The sequence below is a fragment of the Nicotiana tabacum genome, chromosome 22 (genome assembly GCF_000715075.1).
Source record: "Nicotiana tabacum cultivar K326 chromosome 22, ASM71507v2, whole genome shotgun sequence".
Classification (NCBI taxonomy): Eukaryota; Viridiplantae; Streptophyta; class Magnoliopsida; order Solanales; family Solanaceae; genus Nicotiana; species Nicotiana tabacum.
Genome location: NC_134101.1, coordinates 222,186,527 through 222,210,265, shown reverse-complemented (window position 1 = coordinate 222,210,265; position 23,739 = coordinate 222,186,527). Strand labels below are relative to the sequence as shown.

The 23,739-nt window shown below is 35.1% G+C and overlaps 1 protein-coding gene across 1 annotated transcript; it reads left to right on the top strand.

Moving 5' to 3' along the window:
* The first annotated feature begins 14,558 nt into the window (after positions 1-14,558).
* On the top strand, positions 14,559-23,118 carry LOC107808266 (cinnamoyl-CoA reductase CAD2-like). Its single transcript, XM_016632773.2, has 6 exons — positions 14,559-14,708; positions 16,042-16,211; positions 16,838-17,029; positions 21,035-21,197; positions 22,354-22,540; positions 22,746-23,118. The coding sequence occupies exons 1-6, from the start codon at positions 14,597-14,599 to the stop codon at positions 22,891-22,893; spliced, it is 972 nt and encodes a 323-aa protein (XP_016488259.2). The 5' UTR covers positions 14,559-14,596; the 3' UTR covers positions 22,894-23,118.
* The last annotated feature ends 621 nt before the right edge of the window (positions 23,119-23,739 follow it).

Here is a 23,739-nt window from a genome sequence, read left to right as displayed (position 1 = left end):
TTAATTCTAACCATACACTCAAGTCAATATACCTGAGATGAAGCTGCTCATGGCCTCAAACTGCTGAATGACGCGCCGGAGCTCAAAACGACCGATCGGGTCGTTACAATCTCCCCCACTTAAACATACGTTCGTCCTCGAACGTGCTGAGAACTACACTAAAGTAGTCTGAAATCACTTGTTTAACACCTCATGCACCTTCCCGTTCTACCACCACTCAGTTGAGCACATTAGCTCGACAACTCTGTAGGTATACTCCATTATTCAAGCAAATAGCGACCAACTTTGGTCGCTATTTTGGTCAAACGGTAAGAATATAGCGACCAAAGTTGGTCGCTATGTCTAAAAATTCAAAACTGTTTTACCCACCAAAATAGCGACCAACGTTGGTCGCTATTTTAATTACATAACTCTCAAAACCGGGATCCCCTCCCATTCTTTCTAAAAAATTCCCAAAATCCCTCTTTTCTCTCTCACACTCAAACCCCACCCCTGTTCCAACTCCCACCACCAGGCCCCACCCACGCCACCAACGACCACCGCTCAGCTGCCGCCGTCGCCTCTGCCGCTGTTGCGTCTCTCCTTCTCCACCTCCTAAAAATTCAAGGTTAGAATTACAAACCTAGGGTTTCAATTAGTGTTTCAATTGTTTATTGTTTCAACCTAGAATTATTGTTTCAATTGATTATTTAACATTGTATTTTATAGAAACCTAGGATTTAGATTGTATTTATCATTATTTAACATTTTATAGAAATCTAGGATTTAGGGTATGGGTTGAATATTTAGGCTAGGCTTTATTGAGTATTTCTCCTTCAATATTTTAGTAAGCAATAGATACTAATTTAACGTCAAAGACTTGATTCATAGGTAGATATATATATTAGGGTATAAATTGAACTTTTAGTTTAATCTTGATTAGTTTATAGAATATGAATTAAAGCTTTTATGTATGACTTGAACTTTTTAGAATATGAATTGAAACTTTTAGGATATGAGTTGAACTTTTGGGAAATAAATTGAACCTTTAGGATATGTATTGAACCTTTAGGATATGTATTGAACCTTTAGTTTATGTTTAAACTCGTAAGATATGAATATAACTTTTAGTTTTTAGGTTTTGTTCTTGTGAATTGAACTTGTAGGATATAAATTGAAGCTTTTATGTATGACTTGAACTTTTTAGGATATGAGTTGAACTTTTAGGAAATAAATTGAATCTTTAGCATATGTATTGAACCTTTAGGATATGACTTGAACTTTTAGTTTATGTTTAAACTCATAGAATATGAATATAACTTTTAGTTTTTAGGTTTTGTTCTTGTGAATTGAATTTTTAGGATATGAACTGAAACTTTTAGGATATGAGTTGAACTTTTAGGATATAAATAGAAATTTTAGGATATGACTTGAACTTTTGTGGATATGAATTGAACCTTTAGGATATAAATTGAACTTTTAGTTTATGTTTAAACTCGTAGGATAAGAATTGATGAACTTTTAATTTTTAGGTTTTGTTCTTGTGAATTGAACTTGTACGATATAAATTGAAGCTTTTATGTATGACTTGAACTTTTTACGATATGAGTTGAAACTTTTAGGATATGAGTTGAACTTTTAGGAAATAAATTGAACCTTTGGGATATGTATTGAACCTTTAGTGGATATGAATTGAACCTTTAGGATATAAAATGAACTTTTAGTTTATGTTTAAACTCGTAGGATAAGAATTGATGAACTTTTAATTTTTAGGTTTTGTTCTTGTGAATTGAACTTATACGATATAAATTGAAGCTTTTATGTATGACTTGAACTTTTTACGATATGAGTTGAAACTTTTAGGATATGAGTTGAACTTTTAGGAAATAAATTGAACCTTTAGCATATGTATTGAACCTTTAGGATATGACTTGAACTTTTAGTTTATGTTTAAACTCGTAGGATATGAATATAACTTTTAGTTTTTAGGTTTTGTTCTTGTGAATTGAACTTGTAGGATATAAATTGAAACTTTTAGGATATGAATTGAATTTTTAGGATATAAATAGAAATTTTAGGATATGACTTGAACTTTTGTGGATATGAATTGAACCTTTAGGATATAAATTGAACTTTTAGTTTATGTTTAAACTCGTAGGATAAGAATTGATGAACTTTTAGTTTTTAAGTTTTGTTCTTGTGAATTGAACTTGTACGATATAAATTGAAATTTTACGATATGACTTGAACTTTTTACGATATGAGTTGAACCTTTAGGATATGCTTGAACTTTTGTGGATATGAATTGAAGGTTTAGGATATGAATTGAACTTTTAGTTTATGTTTTGGAATTTTAGATTGCCAGAGGATTATTAGAAGAGGTTGATGATGTTATTAGACAAGCAATAGAACTTCCACCAAGAATAACTAAGACACAGTACCTGGCAAAGTGTGCCTTTAATTGTTCTTCTCATTAGCGACAATGATGATGAGAAGGCAATGGCATGTGTTTCAAATAGTGATGGTGTAGGTAGGAATTTAGTATTTCCTAAGTAGATAAAAGAAGAGCTTATAGAGTAATTCTGTACTTCATTTTCCATGAGGAAAAGAAGTTTAATTGAGAGTGATAAGGTTGATAAAGACGGAATGTGTTCCGTTGGTCATGGCAGTTCCCATAGAATGGGGATCATAAGACTCTATGATGACAGAGATTATAGGAAGTTTTGTTCTAAATTTTCTTTCAAGTCTGATCCGTACAAGCTTAATGTGATATTAGTGATATTTCTTCGGATTCAGACAATGATTTGACCGACAAAAGTATAAAAATGCTCTTAAAAGAATTAAAGGTAAAATCTTTTCAGCATCCTTCTCTACCAAGAAAAACATTTTACCTTTAATTCTTTTTAAGAGCATTTCCATACTTTTGTCGGTCAAATCATTGTCTGAATCCGAAGAAATATCACCAATATCATATTAAGCTTGTACGGATCAGACTTGGAAGAAAGTTTAGAACAAAACTTCCTATAATCTTTGTCATCATAGAGTCTTATGATCCCCGCTTTATGGGAACTGCCATGACCAACGGAAAACATTCCGTCTTCATCAACGTTGTCACTATCAATCAAACTTCTTTTCCTCTTGGAAAGTGAAGTAGAGAATTCCTCTATAACCTCTTTTATCTACTTAGGAAATGTTAAATCCTACCTATACCATCACTATTTTGAAACACATGTCGTTGCCTTCTCATTATCATTGTAGCTATAGAGATCAACAATTGATCAAAGACACACCCTGTCAGGTACTGTATCCAAGTTATTCTCTGTATCCAAGTTCATCCCGAGTAATAGTACCACGAGGATAATCACCAAAGCCACCAGACAACTTTATGATGCCAATGAAGCAAGATGAGCTATTCAATGAAACTCGTATTGTAAAGAAGAAGAAAGAGACTGATTCAGAAAGGAGGGTCGAACCTCGACTATATACATGTAAGTTTTTTACTTTTCATTAAGTATTTTGATTTACTTTTATATAAATTTTGAAATACTAATTCAATATATATAATTTTTCATATAGGTTCGCTTCACATGCAGCTGACGTGAGAGAATTCATACGCAGTCAACCACCTAATGAATCGGGCGAGGCAATCCAACTTTCGGACGAGGATGCTGAAAGAACACTCCTTGAGTACTTTATATACTTTGAACTAGACAAAAAAATTTAGTTCTATTGTGTTAGTTCTTTTTAGTTCGAATGGGCTTGTAATAAGCGTTAACTTAGTTTTGTTAGCTTAATGTGTTAGTTCTATTGATTGTTGCTTTTAATTGTTGTTGTTGTTGTTGCTGGCATAAAATGCCTGTTTAGGATGTTTGGTAAGCTGGCAGGTGGTGTAGCTGCCAAAACAGGCAATTTCTGCCAATAATATACCAAGAAAAACGACCAACTTTGGTCTCTATTTGGTCGCATTTCACTAAAAAAAATAATTTTCTGGGCAATAGCGACCAACCTTGGTCGCTACCTGCCCAGATTCTATTAAAAAAATACAATTTCTGGAAATATAGCGACCAATGTTGGTCACTTATCTTTAAAAAAAATTAAATTCTTGCATTTAGCGACCAACTTTGGTCTTTATTGTCCAAATTTTAAAATATAATATTTGGATTAGAGACCAAAGTTGGTCGCTTTCTAATGATTAATGATAAATTAAAAACAACGTATTTCATATGTAGAGACCAACTTTGGTCGCCAAATTTATATTATTAAATTAATATAGCGACCAAAGTTGGTCACTAAAGTCAAAATCAGAATATTTGGTCCTTTTACCTTAGAGACCAAAGTTGGTCGCTAATTAGCGACCAACTTTGGTCCCTAAAATAAAGGGACCAGCAATATTGCGACCAGGCATGTTTGGTCGCTTTTTGGTCGCTTTTAGGCCTATAAGCGACCAACTTTGGTCGCTTTTTGTGGTCGCTTTTTACCGGATTTCTAGTAGCGTCTCATCCTCCCCACCTCCACCAACACCCTTATTTTCTTTAAACACATCACCACTCTCTTCTTGTTCTTGTTTAGCCCAAGACCCATCATCAAGAACTTGCGTTTGTATACCCTCAACACTTTCTACATCTTCATTGAACAGTGATTGATCAAAAGAAAGTTTCCACAAATCAGAAGATGATGGCTCTGAATCTTTGCCATTGTTGTTGTTGCCTGTGGAGAAGAAATGGGAGTTGTTGGGGAAGAAACATGGCTTGGAAATGAGAAAAGAGGGTATAGTGGGAATGGGTTTAGGATTTAAGAAGTGGGTTTTGGAAGGAAACAGGGTTAAGAGTCGGAGGTGTGAGGATTTGGAGATGAAACGAGAGAGCATTGTGGAGAACAAACAGAAACAGAGGAAGATGGTGGCGAACGGAGCCCTCAATTGTGTTTTTAGGGAATGGGGGAAGAGAATGACATGTATCAAAATAGAGAGAGAAAGAAAACAGTGTAACTGAATATCGTATTTAGTGGCTTAGGGGTAGGAGGTAACCAAAATTAGATATTTTGCTATAAACATTAAAAGGTATCTATAGAATATAATTTTTCTAAATGATATTTATTTAAAATAAATAAGGTGTTAACCTTTGCTATATGAGGTAATTTATTTTTTATTCATCTTGAAGTAACTTTATGATATGAAGTCCACTATCAATTCTATGTATGCTAATGCATAAATGAGGGGAGTTAATTGTGGAAGGGCCATCCAGTATTTTCTTTAAACCTCCAAAAAAAGTTCTAGATATGGAGTCGCTATTAACATGGAGAAATTTTTCCTCAAAGTAGAATTTTCGGTACAAATTCAGATTAATCGGGCCCAAAAACCGATACCGAACCCTATATCTATTGTTTCACTATCATTGTCCTTAAACTTGTTTCTCTATTTCCCCTTGATGTTTGTTTAACGGGAGTTTAAAAAAGAAATAAATAATTTTGATACACTAATTAAATATAGTTACAAATCAAAATTATCTCAAAAATTTATAATTTTTAACAAGTCATGTGAATGAACTAGTGGATATTTGGTATGACGAAAAATGTTTTTTATAAAATAATTTACGAAAAAAATAAATTATTTTTTGGTTTAGTTGCTCGAAAATATTTTGAAGGAAAAGTTTTTCATGAAATGATTGAAAATAACTCCCCTTATTGTTTCTGGCCGGAAGTCGTCGTATATATATTATCTCAGCTTTTAACTTCATATTACTGCTCTAATCAATACTTAGCATTATTATTAATATTTAATACTTAAAATGTTTATTAAAATAATCTTCTATTTGCTAATATTATTGTAAAGTTACTAAAATACGTCTCAAAAAATATTTTTTTACTCTCTAATTAAACGTAAAATATACAAGTGTTATAAATATATTATATTATGGATGTTCATTTAGTACTCTGTTGTAAATAATCTTCCTGAAGAAGCTTATCCATATGGGACTCCACCGTAAATATGTTTATCCATTTAGTACTCTATTGGAAATAAGCTTCCTGAAGAAGCTTATCACTTCGGTACCCGGTCATAGATAAACATTACCCTAAGAAGAAGATTATCCATACTGAGTATAATAAATTATCCATTCAGTACTCCGTTATGGATAAACATTGCTCTCAGTAGAAGATTATCCGTATCTGGTATAGTAGCAGCTTACACAGCAGCTTGCAGTAGCAGCTTACACAGCAGCTTGCAGTAGCAGCTTACACAGCAGCTTGCGTAGCAGCTTACACAGCAGCTTGCAGTAGCAGCTTACACAGCAGCTTGCAGTAGCAGCTTACACAGCAGCTGTAGTAGCCACTTACACAGCAGCTCCCTTTCTTCTATAAATAGAAGAGATTTCAGTTCATTATGTACATCAGTTTGAATTCGAATAATATAACAGTTTCTCTCTATACTTGTCTTTACTTTACAGTCTTTATTTTATAACACGTTATCAGCACGAGACTCTGACATCTCGAGCAAATACTTTGAAAGTATTAGAGGTAAGAACTTTCTTTTCCTAAATAATGTCAAATCTTTCTAAACTTGAATTTGTAGCCCTGGATATATCGGGCAAAAGCTACATGTCTTGGGTGCTTGATGCTGAAATTCATCTTGATGCGATGGGTCTGGCAGACACCATCAAGGATAAAAATCAGTCATCAAACCAAGACCGTGCCAAAGCAATGATATTCCTACGCCATCACCTTGATGAGGATGAAAACGGAATATTTCACTATTAAAGATCCAGTCATACTGTGGAATAATTTGAAAGATAGATATGACCACCTGAAGATGGTCGTTCTTCCACAGGCACGTTATGATTGGACTCATCTAAGACTACAAGATTTTAAATCTATCAGTGAGTATAATTCTGTTATGTTTAGAATTATTTCCCAATTGAAATTATGTGGTGATAATATTACTGATCATGATATGTTGGAGAAAACTTTCACCACTTTTCATGCCTCGAATATGCTCCTGCAGCAGCAATATCGAGAGATGGGATTTAAAAAGTATTTTGAACTTATCTCACATCTTCTTATAGCAGAGCAACATAATGGGCTATTAATGAAAAATCATGAAAGTCGACCTATTGGTTCTTGTCCATTCCCTGAAGTGAATGAGACGAACTTCCACCAAGCTAAACGTGGAAGAGGTCGTGGCCCCAGTCGTGGTCATGGTCGTGGTCGGGGAAGAAACCCCAATCATGGTAATAATAATGCACCAAAGAAGCCTCATCACCACCAGCAGTATAAAAGGAAGGAACAAAAGCATGAAGCGGTGCAAGCGCCAAATTCAGAAAATACATGTTATAGATGTGGAGGAAAGGGCATTGGTCACGTACCTGCCGTACGCCAAAGCACCTGGTTGAGCTTTATCAAGCCTCCCTGAAGAAGACAGAGAAAAATGTTGAAGCAAATTATATTTCTAAAGATAATTTAGACTTCATGCATTTGGATGTAGCTTATTACTTTGCACTCCTAGAAGGAGAAACAAGTCATGTAATCGGTTGTGAATCTGTAGAAATGTAAATATTTAAATTTTTGTTGTTTGTAATAGATAGTATGGTTATGTAATTGTTGTACATAAATAAAAGTTATGCTTTGATAATGATGTTTACTATAATATTTTTATTTATGTTATTTTGAAGAATATGGGTAACCCTCAAATTATGTTTGGATCAAAGACAAATCATGAAGATATTTGTGTTATTGATAGTGGAACAACTCATGCCATATTCAACGATCAGAAATACTTTTCTTATTTGCATAAGGAAAAAGCAAATGTTTCAACAATTTCTGGTAATATAAGTTTGATTGAAGGCTCCGGAAGAGCCATAATATTTCTGTCTAAGGGAACAAAACTTATTATAGACAATGCATTGTTCTCCTTCAAGTCCCGAAGAAACTTATTGAGTTTTATAGATATCCGCCGAAATGGGTATCATGTTAAGACAATAGATGAAATGAACAGGGAATATCTTTGTATTACAAAGAATATTTCTGGCCAGAAATGCATTGTAGAAAAGTTACCAACTTTATCTTCTGGCTTATACTATTCAAAAATTAGTACAATTGAAGCACACTCTATCGCAAACCAGAAGTTTACGGATTCAAATACTTTTGTGCTTTGGCATGGCCGTTTGGGCCATCCCGAATCAATAATGATGAGACGAATTACTGAAAATTCGAGTGGTCATCCATTAAAGAACTTGAAGATTCTTACAAATGACGAATTTTCTTGTGATGCTTGTTATCAAGGAAAAATGATCACTAGACCATCACCAATAAAGGTTGGTATTGAATCCCCTGCCTTTTTAGAGCGTATACATGGGGATATATGTGGACCTATTCACCCACCAAGTGGGTTGTTTAGATATTTTATGGTCCTAATAGATGCATCTTCAAGATGGTCTCATGTGTGCCTACTATCATCTCGCAACCTAGCGTTTGCAAAGCTATTAGCCCAAATAATTCGATTAAGGGCACAATTCCCAGATTATCCTATAAAGGCTATTCACCTTGATAATGCTGGAGAATTCTCATCTCAAGCTTTTGATGATTATTGTTTATCCGTTGGGATAAAAGTTGAACATCCTGTAGATTATGTTCATACTCAAAATGGCCTTGCAGAGTCATTTATTAAACGCCTGCAATTGATAGCAAGACCACTACTTATGAAAACAAATTTATCCACTACTGCTTGGGGCCATGCTATCTTGCATGTTATCCGTCTCAGACCGATACATTATAATAAATATTCTCCGTCACAATTAGTTTTTGGTCATGAACCAAATATTGCCCCTCTACAAATTTTCGATGTGCTGTATATGTGCCAGTAGCACCACCACAACGTAGTAAGATGGGACCACAAAGAAGGATAGGAATATATGTTGGGTTTGAATCACCCTCTATTATTCGCTATCTTGAACCATTAATAGGAGATTTATTTACTGCTCGATTTGCAGATTGTCGGTTTGATGAAACAAATTTTCCACAATTAAGGGGAGAGAAAAAGGAAATCAAAAGAGAAATTGTGTGGAAAATTTCATCATTATCTCACTTTGATCCCCGTACCCCTATATGTAATCAGGAGGTCCAGAAGATCATCCATTTACAGAATATAGCAAATCAAATGTCAGATGCATTTACTGATTTGAAAAGGATAACTAAGTCACATATCCCAGCAGAGAATGTGCCTATCCAAATTGATGTCCCAGTAGGACCATCTACTAGCATGAGAGATAGTGAACCTAAAGCACGCCTGAAGCGTGGTAGGCCTTTGGGTTCTAAGGATCGAAATCCTCGAAAAAGAAAATCGACAAATGATCAAAACGATACTATGAAGGGATCTCCTGAAGAGACCCAAAATCTGATTAGTTCTGAGATTCCTGAAGAAATTAATGAACCCGAAGCTCATGTGAGTGAGGAACTTTTAATAAGTTCGATCGGTGATGGGATTAATTTAAATCGATCTGAAATAGTGGTGGATAATATTTTTGCATATAATGTTGCACTTAATATTATGCAAGATAGTGAGGATCTTGAACCTCGATCTGTCGAAGAATGTCGACAAAGATTTGATTGGCCAAAATGGCAAGAGGCAATTCAATCGGAATTGAAGTCACTTGCTAAAAGAGAGGTCTTTGGACCAGTAGTCCAAACACCTGCTGGTATAAAACCAGTTGGTCATAAATGGGTTTTTGTGCGAAAAAGGAATGATAAAAATGAAGTTGAAAGATACAAAGCTCGCCTTGTTGCACAAGGATTCTCACAACGACTTGGAGTCGATTTTGATGAAACATATTCACCTGTTATGGATGCCATAACATTTCGCTCATCAGTTTAGCACTACATGAAAAGCCATAACATTTCGAAAGTTGAAAGATACAAAGCTCACCTTGTTGCACAAGGATTCTCACAACGACCTGGAATCGATTTTGATGAAACATATTCACCTGTTATGGATGCCATAACATTTCGATATCTCATCAGTTTAGCACTACATGAAAAGCTTGAAATACATCTAATGGATGTAGTTACAGCTTATCTGTACGGTTCACTTGATAATGAAATTTATATGAAAATCCCTGAAGGATTTAAAATGCCTGAAGCAAAATCTCAGGAAATGTATTCAATCAGATTACAAAGATCTTTGTACGGTCTAAAGCAATCTGGGCGCATGTGGTATAATCGCCTTAGTGAATATTTGCTGAAAGAAGGTTACATAAATGATGTTATTTGTCCATGTATTTTTATAAAGAAAATGGCATCAGAATTTGTTATATTTGCTGTTTATGTTGATGACATAAATCTTGTTGGAACTCCAGAAGAGCTCCAAAAGGCAATTGAATATCTTAAGAAAGAATTTGAGATGAAAGATCTTGGAAAGACAAAACTTTGTCTTGGTCTGCAAATTGAACATTTAGCAGACGGGATCTTTATCCATCAATCTGCCTATACAGAAAGGGTCTTAAAACGCTTTTACATGGACAAAGCGCACCCATTGAGTATACCAATGGTTATTCGATCACTTGAAGTGAATAAAGATTTGTTCCGACCTCCAGAAGAGGATGAGGAACTCCTTGGTCCCGAAGTACCCTATCTCAGTGCAATTGGTGCACTAATGTATCTTGCTAATGCTACAAGGCCTGACATAGCATTTTTTGTTAATTTACTAGCAAGATATAGTTCTTCTCCTACACGGAGACATTGGAACGGGATTAAGCATATATTGCGATATTTAAAGGGAATGCTTGATATGGGTTTGTTTTATGCTAACAAAGATAGTGCACACCTTGTTGGTTATGCAGATGCGGGTTATTTATCTGATCCCCATAAAGCTCGATCTCAAATCGGCTACGTATTTACATATGTAGGTACTATCATATCATGACGCTCCACAAAGCAATCTATTATTGCTACTTCTTCGAATCACGCTGAGATAATAGCTATTCATGAAGCAAGTAGGGAATGCGTATGGTTGAGATCAATAATTCATTTTATTTGAGAAAAATGTGGTTTGGAATATGAGAAAAGATCCACAATTTTATACGAAGACAATGCTGCATGCATAGCCCAATTGAAAGGAGGATTTATAAAAGGAGATAGAACGAAGCACATTTCACCAAAATTATTCTACACACACGATCTTCAGAAAAGTGGTGACATTGATGTGCAACAAATCCGTTCAAGTGATAATCCAGCAGATTTATTCACTAAATCTTTGCCAACTTCAACTTTTGAGAAGATGGTATACAAGATTGGAATGCGGAGACTCAAATATTTGAAATAAGATTTTCATCAGGGGGAGTAAAATACGCGATGCACTCTTTTTCCCTTACTAAGGTTTTTTTCCCATGGGGTTTTCCTTATAAGGTGTTTAATGAGGCACATAGCAATGTGTATTACTAAATATGTGTACTCTTTTTTCTTCACTAGGATTTTTTTCCCACGTGGTTTTTTCTAGTGAGGTTTTAATGAGACACATTATCTTTTAATGAACATCCAAGGGGGAGTGTTATAAATATATTATATTATGGATGTTCATTTAGTACTCCGTTGTAAATAATCTTCCTGAAGAAGCTTATCCATATGGGACTCCACCGTAAATATGTTTATCCATTTAGTACTCTATTGGAAATAAGTTTTCTGAAGAAGCTTATCACTTCGGTACCCGGTTATGGATAAACATTACCCTAAGGAGAAGATTATCCATACCGGGTATAATAAACTTATCCATTCAGTACTCCGTTATGGATAAATATTGCTCTCAGTAGAAGATTATCCATATATGGTATAGTAGCAGCTTACACAACAGCTTGCAGTAGCAGCTTACACAGCAGCTTGCAGTAGCAGCTTGAGTAGCAGCTTACACAGCAGCTTGCAGTAGCAGCTTACACAACAGTTTCCTTTCTTCTATAAATAGAAGAGATTTCAGTTCATTATGTACATCAGTTTGAATTCGAATAATATATCAGTTTCTCTCTATACGTGTCTTTACTTTACAGTCTTTATTTTATAACAACAAGTTAATTTTGGGGAAAAAATAATTTCGGGACAAGTTTTTAGCCATACCTAACACACCTAAGGGTAAAATGATAAATTAATAATATTTTCAAAGAAGAATGGGATAGCAATTCATGTTTTCCAAAATAGAAATTAGACCAAACCCAAATAAATGCGGGCGACGGCACAAATAGCCACTAAAAGCAGTGGCTTTTATTTTAAAGCCACTGTTTTCAATGTATTTAGACTTTAGCCACTCTTTTAAAAAACTTATACCTGACTGGACGAAAATACCCTTCTGATATAACTTATACCTACGCTATCAACATAAGCAGCAGTTACACAAAGAGAAGAAACGAGCAGCAACAGTTACCACAATGGCGATCAACTTAGGATTGATAAAGTTATAGACATCGCCTCCTATGATAATTTTGTATTCCGGACATAGTGTCTTTATTTTAGAAATTGAATTCAAAAAAAAAATAGAACACTATGTCCTTAACTTTGATTCTACTGCCTCATTTTGCAAATTGAATAAAAAAACTTAAGGACAAAATGTCCTTCACTTTGTTGTTCTTCTTCTGTATACAAAGTCCTGTAGCTTGAGTTTCAAATTGTATGTTTTAATTTCTGGTTCAAATGTTAAGGACTGACAGTCCTTAACTTTTAAATACATATTTAAATGTTAAGGACTAGCAGTCCTTAACTATTAATTCCATGTTTAAATGTTAAAGGACAGGCAGTCCTTAGCTTTTAATTTCTTGTTCAAAAGTTAAGAACTTGCAGTCCTTAACTTTTAATTCCATGTTTAAATGTTAAGGAGTGACAGTCATTAACTTTAATTACATGTTTAAATGTTAAAGGACAGGCAGTCCTTAGCTTTTAATTTCTGGTTCAAAAGTTAAGGACTGACATTCCTTAACTTTTAATTCCATATTTAAATGTTAAGGACTGACAGTCCTTAACTTTAATTATATGTTTAAATGTTAAAGGACAGACAGTCCTTAGCTTTTAATTTCTGGTTCAAAAGTTAAGGACATGCAGTCCTTAAGTTTTAATTTTTGGTTCAAAAGTTAAGGACAGACAGTCCTTAAGTTTTAATTTCTTGTTCAAAAGTTAAGGACTGAAAGTCCTTAACTTTTAATTCCATGTTTAAATGTTAAGGACAGACAGTCCTTATCTTGGTCTTGCACTTACAGTACACCTGTTCTTTTAATTTCTGGTTCAAAAGTTAAGGACATGCAGTCCTTAAGTTTTAATTTTTGGTTCAAAAGTTAAGGACAGACAGTCCTTAAGTTTTAATTTCTTGTTCAAAAGTTAAGGACTGAAAGTCCTTAACTTTTAATTCCATGTTTAAATGTTAAGGACAGACAGTCCTTATCTTGGTCTTGCACTTACAGTACACCTGTTCTTTTAATTTCTGGTTCAAAAGTTAAGGACATGCAGTCCTTGAGTTTTAATTTTTGGTTCAAAAGTTAAGGATAGACAGTCCTTAAGTTTTAATTTCTTGTTCAAAAGTTAAGGACTGAAAGTCCTTAACTTTTAATTCCATGTTTAAATGTTAAGGACAGACAGTCCTTATCTTGGTCTTGCACTTACAGTACACCTGTTCTTAATTCTACAAGGATTGTTTTATAATGTATGTTCTTTGTTTCCCATTCTCTTGACTTGTAAGATGGAAACAATATGCATAATAGTTGTTTTTAATGGTAGATGGACTGAAGACTATAAATATCTTGAAACAGAACATAAATCATGAACTAGCAAATGAAAAAGTACCCAATGCCTCGAGTGTCACCAGTTACAAGAGCATTCATGCCATAAAGGGACCATCTATTCACTTTTCCACTACACTTAGTGGCAGTGGCAGTAGTTGTGAGTCGAACTGAACTGCAATTCATCCATGAGTTTATTATAAAGTTTCTGGATTTTGGAAGTTGAAATTTGTGCTTGAGAGAAGCAACTACAGTGTGTGAAATGAAGAGGGGTTCCGACATTTTCTTTTGGAGAGAGAGAGACAAGGGATTGAGGGATTGATGTGCACAGATAAGGGATTAATGGATTGATGCTGTTGACCAAGCATGAAGGAGGCCGACCATGAAATCACCTTGGGTATTCCAGATGAAAATGCAATGCGAAAGAGAGGAAGAAAGGGTAAAATTATCTTTTTTCTATTAGTGGTCACTTTGAGTTGTTACCAATAGTAGTGTAAACAACATCCCCGAAAGGGGCCGAGCTGACTGATGAGTGCCTTTTTAGCCTTTAGGTGCGGGGCTTTGCATCTGACATTCGTTGGGCTTCTCTCTTCGGGAGCCTGCGCCCCGGCGTTTTTGTGCAATAAACCCCTCCGGCCGAAGACTAGTGGTAGGTGGTCCTGCGGAGCTTTCGGAAAAGGGTAGCCTTGTGTGTAAGCACAGCAATGAACCGCGGCGAACCCTCAGACGACCTATCTAAGATTAGGGGGGGATCCTCAGTAGTGGTGACCCTTTCACTCTTCCACGGACTGATACATGTACCGAATGCTCATACGGGAAAGTTTACTCCTGGGTCTGGAACCCGAATAATACGGACAGTCGCACGGTGTGGTAGGAGAAAAATGGTGACGAAAACAGTATGTGTTACAGGAGCTTCAGGCTACATAGCTTCATGGTTAGTGAAGTTTCTGCTCCAGCGTGGTTATACTGTTAAGGCCACTGTTCGCGATCCCAGTTACGTTTGTTGTCTCTCTTAAATTTTAATTTTCATTTGATTAATATTCAGGAAAAATGGATTCTGAACTTGTTAGATCATTTCTTTCTATGTGATCATTCTGAAGGATTTGGCATTCGATTGTATAATTTTAGTTTTTTTTAGATAATCTAGGGCTAATGGGTTTTTGATGATTATTTAGAAGTTCTAGAACATTCCAACTGTTGATATTCAAATTTTACTTTCTGATTTTTTTATGATAGTGGTATTCGGACCAGCTTGCGGCATCTCGGCCATTACATTAGATATGTGCTACCTCCGACTGGCACTAATACTAGTAACTCTGCCTGCGAACGAACACTTAGGCAGATGCATTTTTATTTTTTTTAACCTTTTGTAGTTTATTGTTGAAATAATTTATATTTGTTAATTATTGGATGGTTTGAAGGAGACTTGAATACGGATGTAATAGATCTTTTAATATAGAGTTAGCCTAAATTGGTTTGGCTATGTTTTATATGGACCTCCACATCTACGGATCCATAGATGATTGAAGGTGCTAAAAAAGGGACCAGATAAACCTATAATCATATGAAGGGAAGTTGGGTGAATGAGATAAAACCACTCAGAATCAATGCAGACTTAGCTAAGAACATAAAACATGGAATCAAAGGATATACATACCAACTAGTTGTGAGTAAATCTTAGTTGTTGGTAGACTTGCTTTAGATTGGGTATTTGTTGAGACTTCTACATTAGTATAGGGAGAAATTGAAAGAACATCTAATTCTAAAGATCCCGATTTATCTTAAGAGATAGTTTTGCTAGTATCGGAATGAAATTGTTCCAAATAACCATTTTAATATTTGATAGGCTGTTGCGCTTTTCCTCTTAGATAGACTAACTTAAAATCAGTATATCACATGCCTATATAACATATCAAGCTTATGGAGCTGTTTATATGATTATGTATTTTTCCTTTGTTTTTTCTATGTTCAAACTGAATTTCTTCTTAAATATTAAGACGATTTTGCTTTTCTCTACTCGGCACAACTTGCTTTTCAGGAAGGCATATTTACAATTATTCTGAAAATCATGAAAATTGTGTTACATTCATCTAGAAATATGAAGGCAATGAAGACTATGTATGGACATAATAGTATCATGCTTGAATATGAGATATTTAGTGAATGTTTTGAAGCTTCCCATTCATTTTAGAAGTCTGTAGTTACTACTCTGTGGCATATAGGATAAAATCATGCTAAGCATTAAATAAACTCTTACACTTAATATTTTTGCTATTGTGTCATACACTTGTACTTATGTATTTAACTTCTCTGAGTTCACCTGTAGATGATCCAAAGAAGACAGATCACTTGACATCCCTTGATGGAGCTAAGGAGAGACTCCACTTGTTCAAAGCAAACCTCCTCGAAGAAGGTGCCTTTGATGCTGTGGTTGATGGGTGTGAAGGTGTATTTCATACAGCATCTCCTTTTTACCATGCAGTTAAAGATCCACAGGTTCCTTACTCATTCTCCTAACAAATATGGTTTTGGCTTGCTGCAGCTTTCCTTTGTTATTCACAAGTTTCTGTTCTTTCTGCTATTTATCCAGAGATAATTCTTCAAATTATGATGTTAATAGCTAGATGAGGAAGTTATTCTACCACCAAACTGTTTCTGATTACTTTCTACATTATGCACGATCACTATCTGCCTGATATGTATTCACATAACTAAGACAGTGAAAATTGCTCCAGTTACATGATAAAATTGTAATTGCATATGTTTCATGGTGTGTGTATCTTTTTATGAATGACTATAGGTCCTGCACAAACTATCACCTCTGAATTTTCTCAATAAATCTTTAAATAGAGTGTGCACTGTCACAGTAAGATTTAAAATGTCGATTGGATGGAGCTAGACAGTTGAGCAAGAGCAATCTAAACTATATTAGCTGAAATACTATCCAGTATGTTACCGTCTTGAAGGATTACTATTGTGCACCTTTGCCAGTTAAGTGTAAGAAAGTCTGTCCTACGAAACTGGCTACAGCTTTCTTGGTTCTGTTGGTCATATTTCTCTGTTCTAGTTTATGGTGTTTCCATCTATTGATGTCATGTATCTTCCCAACGGTTAATGTGCAGGCAGAATTAATTGATCCTGCACTGAAGGGGACACTTAACGTTCTTGGATCAGTTGCAAAGACACCATCAATTAGACGAGTGGTTTTGACATCATCTGTAGCAGCAGTTGCTTTCAATGGAAAGCCGCGAGCCCCTGAAGTGGTAGTTGATGAGACATGGTGGTCGGATCCTGACTTTTGCAGAGAATCACAGGTGCTTGACATGACTTTTCATTTCTGTTAGCAGCACAATTGTTGGCATAAGCCTTGAACAATTTTTCTTCAACTATTATGCCACGTAAACAGCGGTGATCCACATTAAGCGACACACTGGAAAATTTTGCTAGGTAACATATACGCAAAAACAAAAACTAATATACATAATATTAAATGGAACTCCTTGACATCTAGTCCTTTCTGGTCCGGTGGTCAAGTGCCTTGCTGCTTCTTCTTTTTTTTCTGGGAATTGAGGTTAAGGGTTCAAACTTCATTGTGGTATTGTGGTTTTGCAAATTTTAGCCCGATTTGATAAAAATGATGAGGTCAAAGTGTCGAACCATTGGCCTCATTCTGGTAATAATCAATTAAACCAATGGACCAAAACTCCTTGTGTGTTGAGTAAAGTGATAGTAAAAAATTCAATGTTTTAGAATTCTAATGTGGAAAAAACTACTTCTCCTCGTCTTCAATTTGCAAATTTTGAGCTTTCTAGATTGCTGCACTTGCTCTTCTCATCTCTCCCAGTCTGTCATTTATTCACTTGTTTAAATGTTGACACTGTGTATGAAAATGGTGACACTGCCTATGAAAATACCTAGTGAATGAGAAAATTGCACACTAAGATGAGATAAACCGTACTAATTGAAGAGACTAGAAGAGACTAGAAGTTCAAAAATATATCCTTAGGTATGCAGCACAATTATGAACTCAAGAACCAAAAATATACATTTCATAAGAAGCTTGATGTGTTATATGCGAAAAGCAATGGCATATGCGGGATTTTACATAAGTGTTGTCTGCATAGTATCACAACTTGGCTTGTGTGGGTTTATCTAGGAGCATAGAGGTTCTATAGTTTTACTTTTTGTCCCAAATTGATGTTTATTTTGCACTATTAGTTGATATTTGACAAAGCAGTGTTGGATATCACCCTAAGAGTGTCTCTATCACCGACAGAAAGAATGTTTTCTTTTTGCTTTAAATATTTTTGGTCCCAATAGACTAAAAATCTCTTTTTTTTTGCCCCAAAAAAGAGAAGTGGTGCACAATTCTTCAATCTACACGGCGCTTAGAAAATACACAAAGTTTCTCGTCGATTGATCCTTCAATAGTGGTAAAACCATGAAGGTCAACAAGAAAAAATATAGTGTGTGGGTGCGCGCGCGCATGTGTGTATATATAGATATCCGATTGAAAGGAAATCGATAGAAATAAAGTGTTCAGAAGACTAAAACATCTCTAGTTATGGACAACTAGGAGAGGAGTTTAATATAGCATGAGAATTAGAAAAAGTTGTAACACATATTTACATAAAAAATTTAAGCACTTGCAAAACTTAAGATCCATAATAGGTAATTATTAGTACTGCTTTTAGCTAGGTAACAAATTAGCTTGTTAGGGCAAATCAATCTTCATTGAAGATGAAGATAGTGACAAATTATAGATTTTCTGAGTTTTTTAGCACCTCTGAATATTTGCATGACATGATTCTTCCCTGTTTCCACACTTTGAAAAAATAATTTGAGCTTTATAGCTACTTGTTTGGAATTATATTGATTGTTGTTTAGCATAGCTTTTAAGGCCACCCCTAGTCCTCCCATCCCGCAAATTTTTTTCGTTGCTTGCAAATTTTTTTCGTTGCTTGCAAATTCACTCTCTTAAAGCCTAAAAAAAGACTTGCTTTGCCGAGTTAATGATCAATCTCGTTTTCCTTGATCACCCCAGGTTTTCTCACTTAAGTAGAACAATTTGAGATAAGAAATAAAACTTTAGAATCTCTAACATCAAAATAAACCTCTATGATTCCAAATAAACTCATATACAAGCAGAGTTGTGATAATAAGCCTACACCATTAGCGTAAAATCTTGCATACGCCATTGCACATAAAGTATTAGCAATGATGTTTTACGATCTAATTCTTCGACTCTTTCCAAATCGATGTAATATGTGTGCTAAAGCTGCGAGTTATTTTTTTCCCTTGAGTAGGTAGTGGAAAGGCCAACAAACTGCACACTCATGTCTCATAAATTAACAAAGAGCTTGACAGCGAAAATAATGGAGCATTTTGCATTTTGGGACGGGTGGAATGTTAATGCAAGAGCAGAGCGAACAAAAACTGTCTAGCTGTAGCAACTTTAGTAAATAACTGCAATTTTTTTCAAAAATAGGGCTTAAAAGTGTTTCTAGCAATTTTCTATGGTTAAATAAGGACTGTTTGTTTATTAGGTAGTATGATTGGAAGGAACTGTATGATGGAGCGAGAAATAGAGCTTGAAGAAGTAACAAAAGGAACAAAGAAGAGAGGAGTAAAGAGAGTATTATACAACAAAGGCAAGATATCTCAGTCACTTTAGCAAGTGTCTGCAAGTTTATGATGTATCCTTGCTATGCAGGAGCTGTGACTGAGATACTCATCCCCTTTCCTATTCAAGCTTATCTTTACCACTTTACCTATGTGTGTAACTGAAAGGTTCTGGGTCAAGTTGCTGGTTTAAAAATTGAATAGGTTGTTTGACTAATCATTGACTTGCAAAATATTTCATCACTTCTTTCTAGTAACAGAACCAGATCTCTTTTGGTAGCATGTTGCTATAGAGTAGTGAACACTAATCACAATGCGTTCTTAATCTTCACAGAACTCTTCTTGGTTTTAGCAGGGCCAGATGCAATTGTGTGTTTGCAATATTGTCTAGTTTCCCACCCTAATGGTGCAATTCAAAACCTTAAGAACAGATTGTGTTCATTTTTTATGCTTTGGTGAAACAGAGGACTTGTTGGGCAAAGACTTCTGGGGTAGAGAGGCTGTTTCCAAATCGACCCCCGCATCAGTAGAAATTGGTTAAACCTAGATACAACAACAACAACAACAACAACAACAACAACAACAACCCAGTATAATCCCACTTAGTGGGGTCTGGGGAGGGTAGTGTGTACGCAGACCTTACCCCACCCTGGGGTAGAGAGGCTGTTTCCAAATTGACCCCCGGCATCCTTCCCTCTAAGAACTGCCCACCTTGCTCTTGGGGAGACTCGAACTCACAACATCTTGGTTGGAAGTGGAGGTTGCTTACCATCAGAGCAACCCCGCTTGTTGTGAATGCTGGTGCTTTAGCTTAAGGATGATTTTGGTGACATAACCTTTTAAGTAACTAAGGTTGAGCTGAATGCTTTTTGCTACAAAACCTTTATACCAGGGATGGTTTGTCGGCTAAAAAATGGTTGAAATTCTCCAATATATAGAGAATTTTTATGACAGGGGGAAGTGATGATAAAGCTCAATCACTGTATCTCAATTCTCAACCATTGGGTTTGAAACTTGAACACAGTTGAATTAAGATCTATTACTTTAATATTCCATTTACTTTAACAATTAATCCATTTGTTTATCGAAGAAGTTATGTAGAGTGTTTTAGTTCACATCTTCTTATAAATTCTTGTCAAAGCATTTAAATCAGATCTGCATAACTCTGCTCATTAAATGATCTGACATTACTTTGTGCCCAGTTAGGTTTTTTCTTATCAAGTTGATCTTTGGTTCTTGGTTTTCTTAAACATGTCGTTTACTGTAGAGGAGGATCATCTGAAGTGGTACTTAATCATTCTGTTTTAGATTTCACATATTTACACTTCAATCTTTTATTTTCTGATAAGTATCTTTACACATTAATCTTCTATATGACAATGAACACAAGGTGAGATTAACTGTTTGTTCTTGTTGAAAGCTTTCACGTTTCGACATAATGGATCTTCTAATACTATCGTATTAGAGTAGCCCATATTTTTATTTTTATTTTCTTGATAAGATAGAGTAGCACATATTTTACAGACCACAGACCACAATACCTGGAAAACGATGAGGACCTGGCTTTTAGCTCTTTTGGAGTCGTAACCACTTCTCTCTCTCTCTCTCTCTCTCTCAGTCACTCACTCACTCACTCTCTTTTTAATTCTTTCTATGTGAGGAGCTAATTACCGATCATCTTGTGTTGCTTTTACCAGCTGTGGTATGTACTTTCAAAGACATTGGCTGAGGATGCTGCATGGAAGTTTGTGAAAGAGAAAGCTATCGATATGGTTACGATAAACCCAGCAATGGTTATTGGCAGTTTGTTACAACCAACACTTAATACAAGTTGTGCTGCTGTCTTACAACTGATAAATGGTATGCTTGATTTTAAAAAAGTTACGCTGCCATCTTACAACTGATAAATGGTATGCTTGATTTTAAAGCAGCTGGTTGTCTTTGATCTCGTCACCTGCAACTAGGATGTTTTACCTTTTGACTCATCTTTCATGAATTTAAAATATAAAAAAAGGAATTATGATTCGTTACCTAACTGTTTTCCTAAAATTTCTCTTCAAGAGAATGAATCTGAAAAATTAATATGTCCATTTCTGTTGATTCTGATGATTTCAGAAAATTAATAGGTCTGTTTCGTACCCTTTTTTCCTACAATATCTTTCTTCAATCTTGATGAGTAAAACATCAGAGACACTAATTATACTGCATTACAACGGTTCGTATTACTTTTAAAAACCTTTTTTTTTTCATTTGCAATGGCTCAAAGCACTTTGTATAGTGGAACTTATTAATGTCAAATAATTATTTCCTTTCGTCTTGTTAGTATTAATAGGTTAGAGATACGTCAACCTTGTTTCTGCTTGCCAATGGCACATCTCTGATAACTATTGCCCATTTGTTTGGAAACGATCTTTTTAGGAGGAACATTTTGCTTATTGAGCAGAGTGCACTAGGTACCCTTTTGACATGTCTCAATTCCTTCCAACAAGAGAGTTTTGATACTTTTGAATCTACTATATAAATTCCACTTCTTTCTTGCAGTGTGCTCTTTATGATCTCTGCCAATGGAAGAGGGATGGAGACATAGTTTGACTGGATATTGAGTTTAAGATGCAATTTGATTTACCTATTATAGTAGCAGCGGACAGAACTCCCAAAACAATAGTTAAATAGTTAATATGATTGAGAAATTGCTTCAAATGTTAAATTTGAATATAAAATGAATTTGAACAAAACAGTCTGTATAAAATGATATTATTAGAAGTCTATCTAATATTTGGACGTCCCGAAATAGAAACTGCATCATAGATATTTGGATTTAGGATTGGAAGGAGCAACTGTTCGTTCGGACTTCCTTTTTCCGTACGCTTCTTCCCTATTTCCTATCTAGTTACTTCTTATTTTTCGTTTTGATAACTGTACTTGGTAGTTTGTTAATAAGTTTATTTAACATCCTGTTCATGTTACTATGCTATGTATGAATTCATGTTGAAGTTTCATTTTTGCTTTACGGCAGGTGCTGAAACATATCCAAATGCTACACTTGGATGGGTTAATGTGAAAGATGTTGCCCTCGCGCATATTCTAGCATTTGAAAACCCTTCAGCTAATGGTAGATATTTAATGGTTGAGGCAGTTGCACACTACTCTGAGTTAGTGAAGATATTACGCGAGCATTATCCCACAATGAAGCTTCCAGAAAAGTAAGTTTCTTCTTTGATATGTACTATTTTCATATGAGGTTTATCTCTGTGATATCAGCATCTTCGAAATGTGATGTTTTGAAAAACGGGTAGAGTATGCTCTGCTGAAATAATACTGAAAAGTGAATTGGTAATTGCTGAATTCGTATGGGTTACTTCTTGAAATTGTTTTAGTTGCTCAAACTTTTTTGATTAAACTCTACAGGTGCGTCGATGACAAGCCATTTCCACCAAAGTACCAGGTTAACATAGAAAGAGCAAAACAGTTGGGTGTTGAGTTCACTCCCTTGGCTGAAAACATCAAAGAAACTGTCGAAAGCTTGAAGGAGAAGAAATTCTATTCAGATGCTTAGCCTTTGTGTGTATGAGTCTGCAAACTTTAATGAACATGTTTCTGTTGCATTCCTTATATTGATGATTATCTTGGCCTGTTAAAGCTCCTTTTCAGCCTGGTTATCTTTGGGAATTCATTCTTAAAAGTAATATTTAACTACCTATTGTCAAATGTGCATTTGGACTGTCGTTTACGTTTGTGCAAAAACTGTATCAGGAAAGTTTCACTATTGTGCTTTTTATCGTTTTATGATGACGTGTTGTCCAAGTCAGCTTGACGAGTACTTTAACTATTTTATCGGGTGCTTGTCATCTATCACCAACATAGGTGTTCAATATCGCATCATGCTACTTAACATTTTGAAATGTCTACACTTTGTTCAAGTCTTATATTTTTCATATTAAAATATTTTATAATGGTAGAATAAACCGTGCATCTACAATTTGAGTTTTTTACATCATATAGCCAGTTTTGAGGCTACTATTTAGATTTTGTCTTATTAGCTCAGTAGGCTAAGTTTCGCGAATAGCTGTTTTTAGGACTGCTATTTAAGGAATAGCCAAAGTTTAGAAAGTTTTTACAATTTAGGTTTCTCAGAACTAAAATGATTTCTCAGTCTAACTGAAATCCTTCTTTATTTCCTGCTAATTATCTTGCTACTGTTTTTACTTATCCAAAACGTCCACTGCTGCAAAATTAAATACAATCTCTTTTCATACTTCACAAGCAACAGCTAGTTTCGGGCTCCATTTGCAAGTCTTGCGAACAATTTCATTAATTTCTTGAGCAAGATCACGTCCTTCATTACGAGCTTGTACACATGCTTTTAGAGCTACTCGATTAGCTACGACACCTGGCGCATTAC

Bases quoted from the DNA above. Each gene is read 5' to 3' on its own strand.
- LOC107808266 (XM_016632773.2), top strand. From the start codon at position 14,597: ATGGTGACGAAAACAGTATGTGTTACAGGAGCTTCAGGCTACATAGCT. The intron at 16,212-16,837 runs GTTCCTTACTCA...GTTAATGTGCAG, and splicing joins ATGCAGTTAAAGATCCACAG to GCAGAATTAATTGATCCTGC. The intron at 21,198-22,353 runs GTATGCTTGATT...GCTTTACGGCAG, and splicing joins TGTCTTACAACTGATAAATG to GTGCTGAAACATATCCAAAT.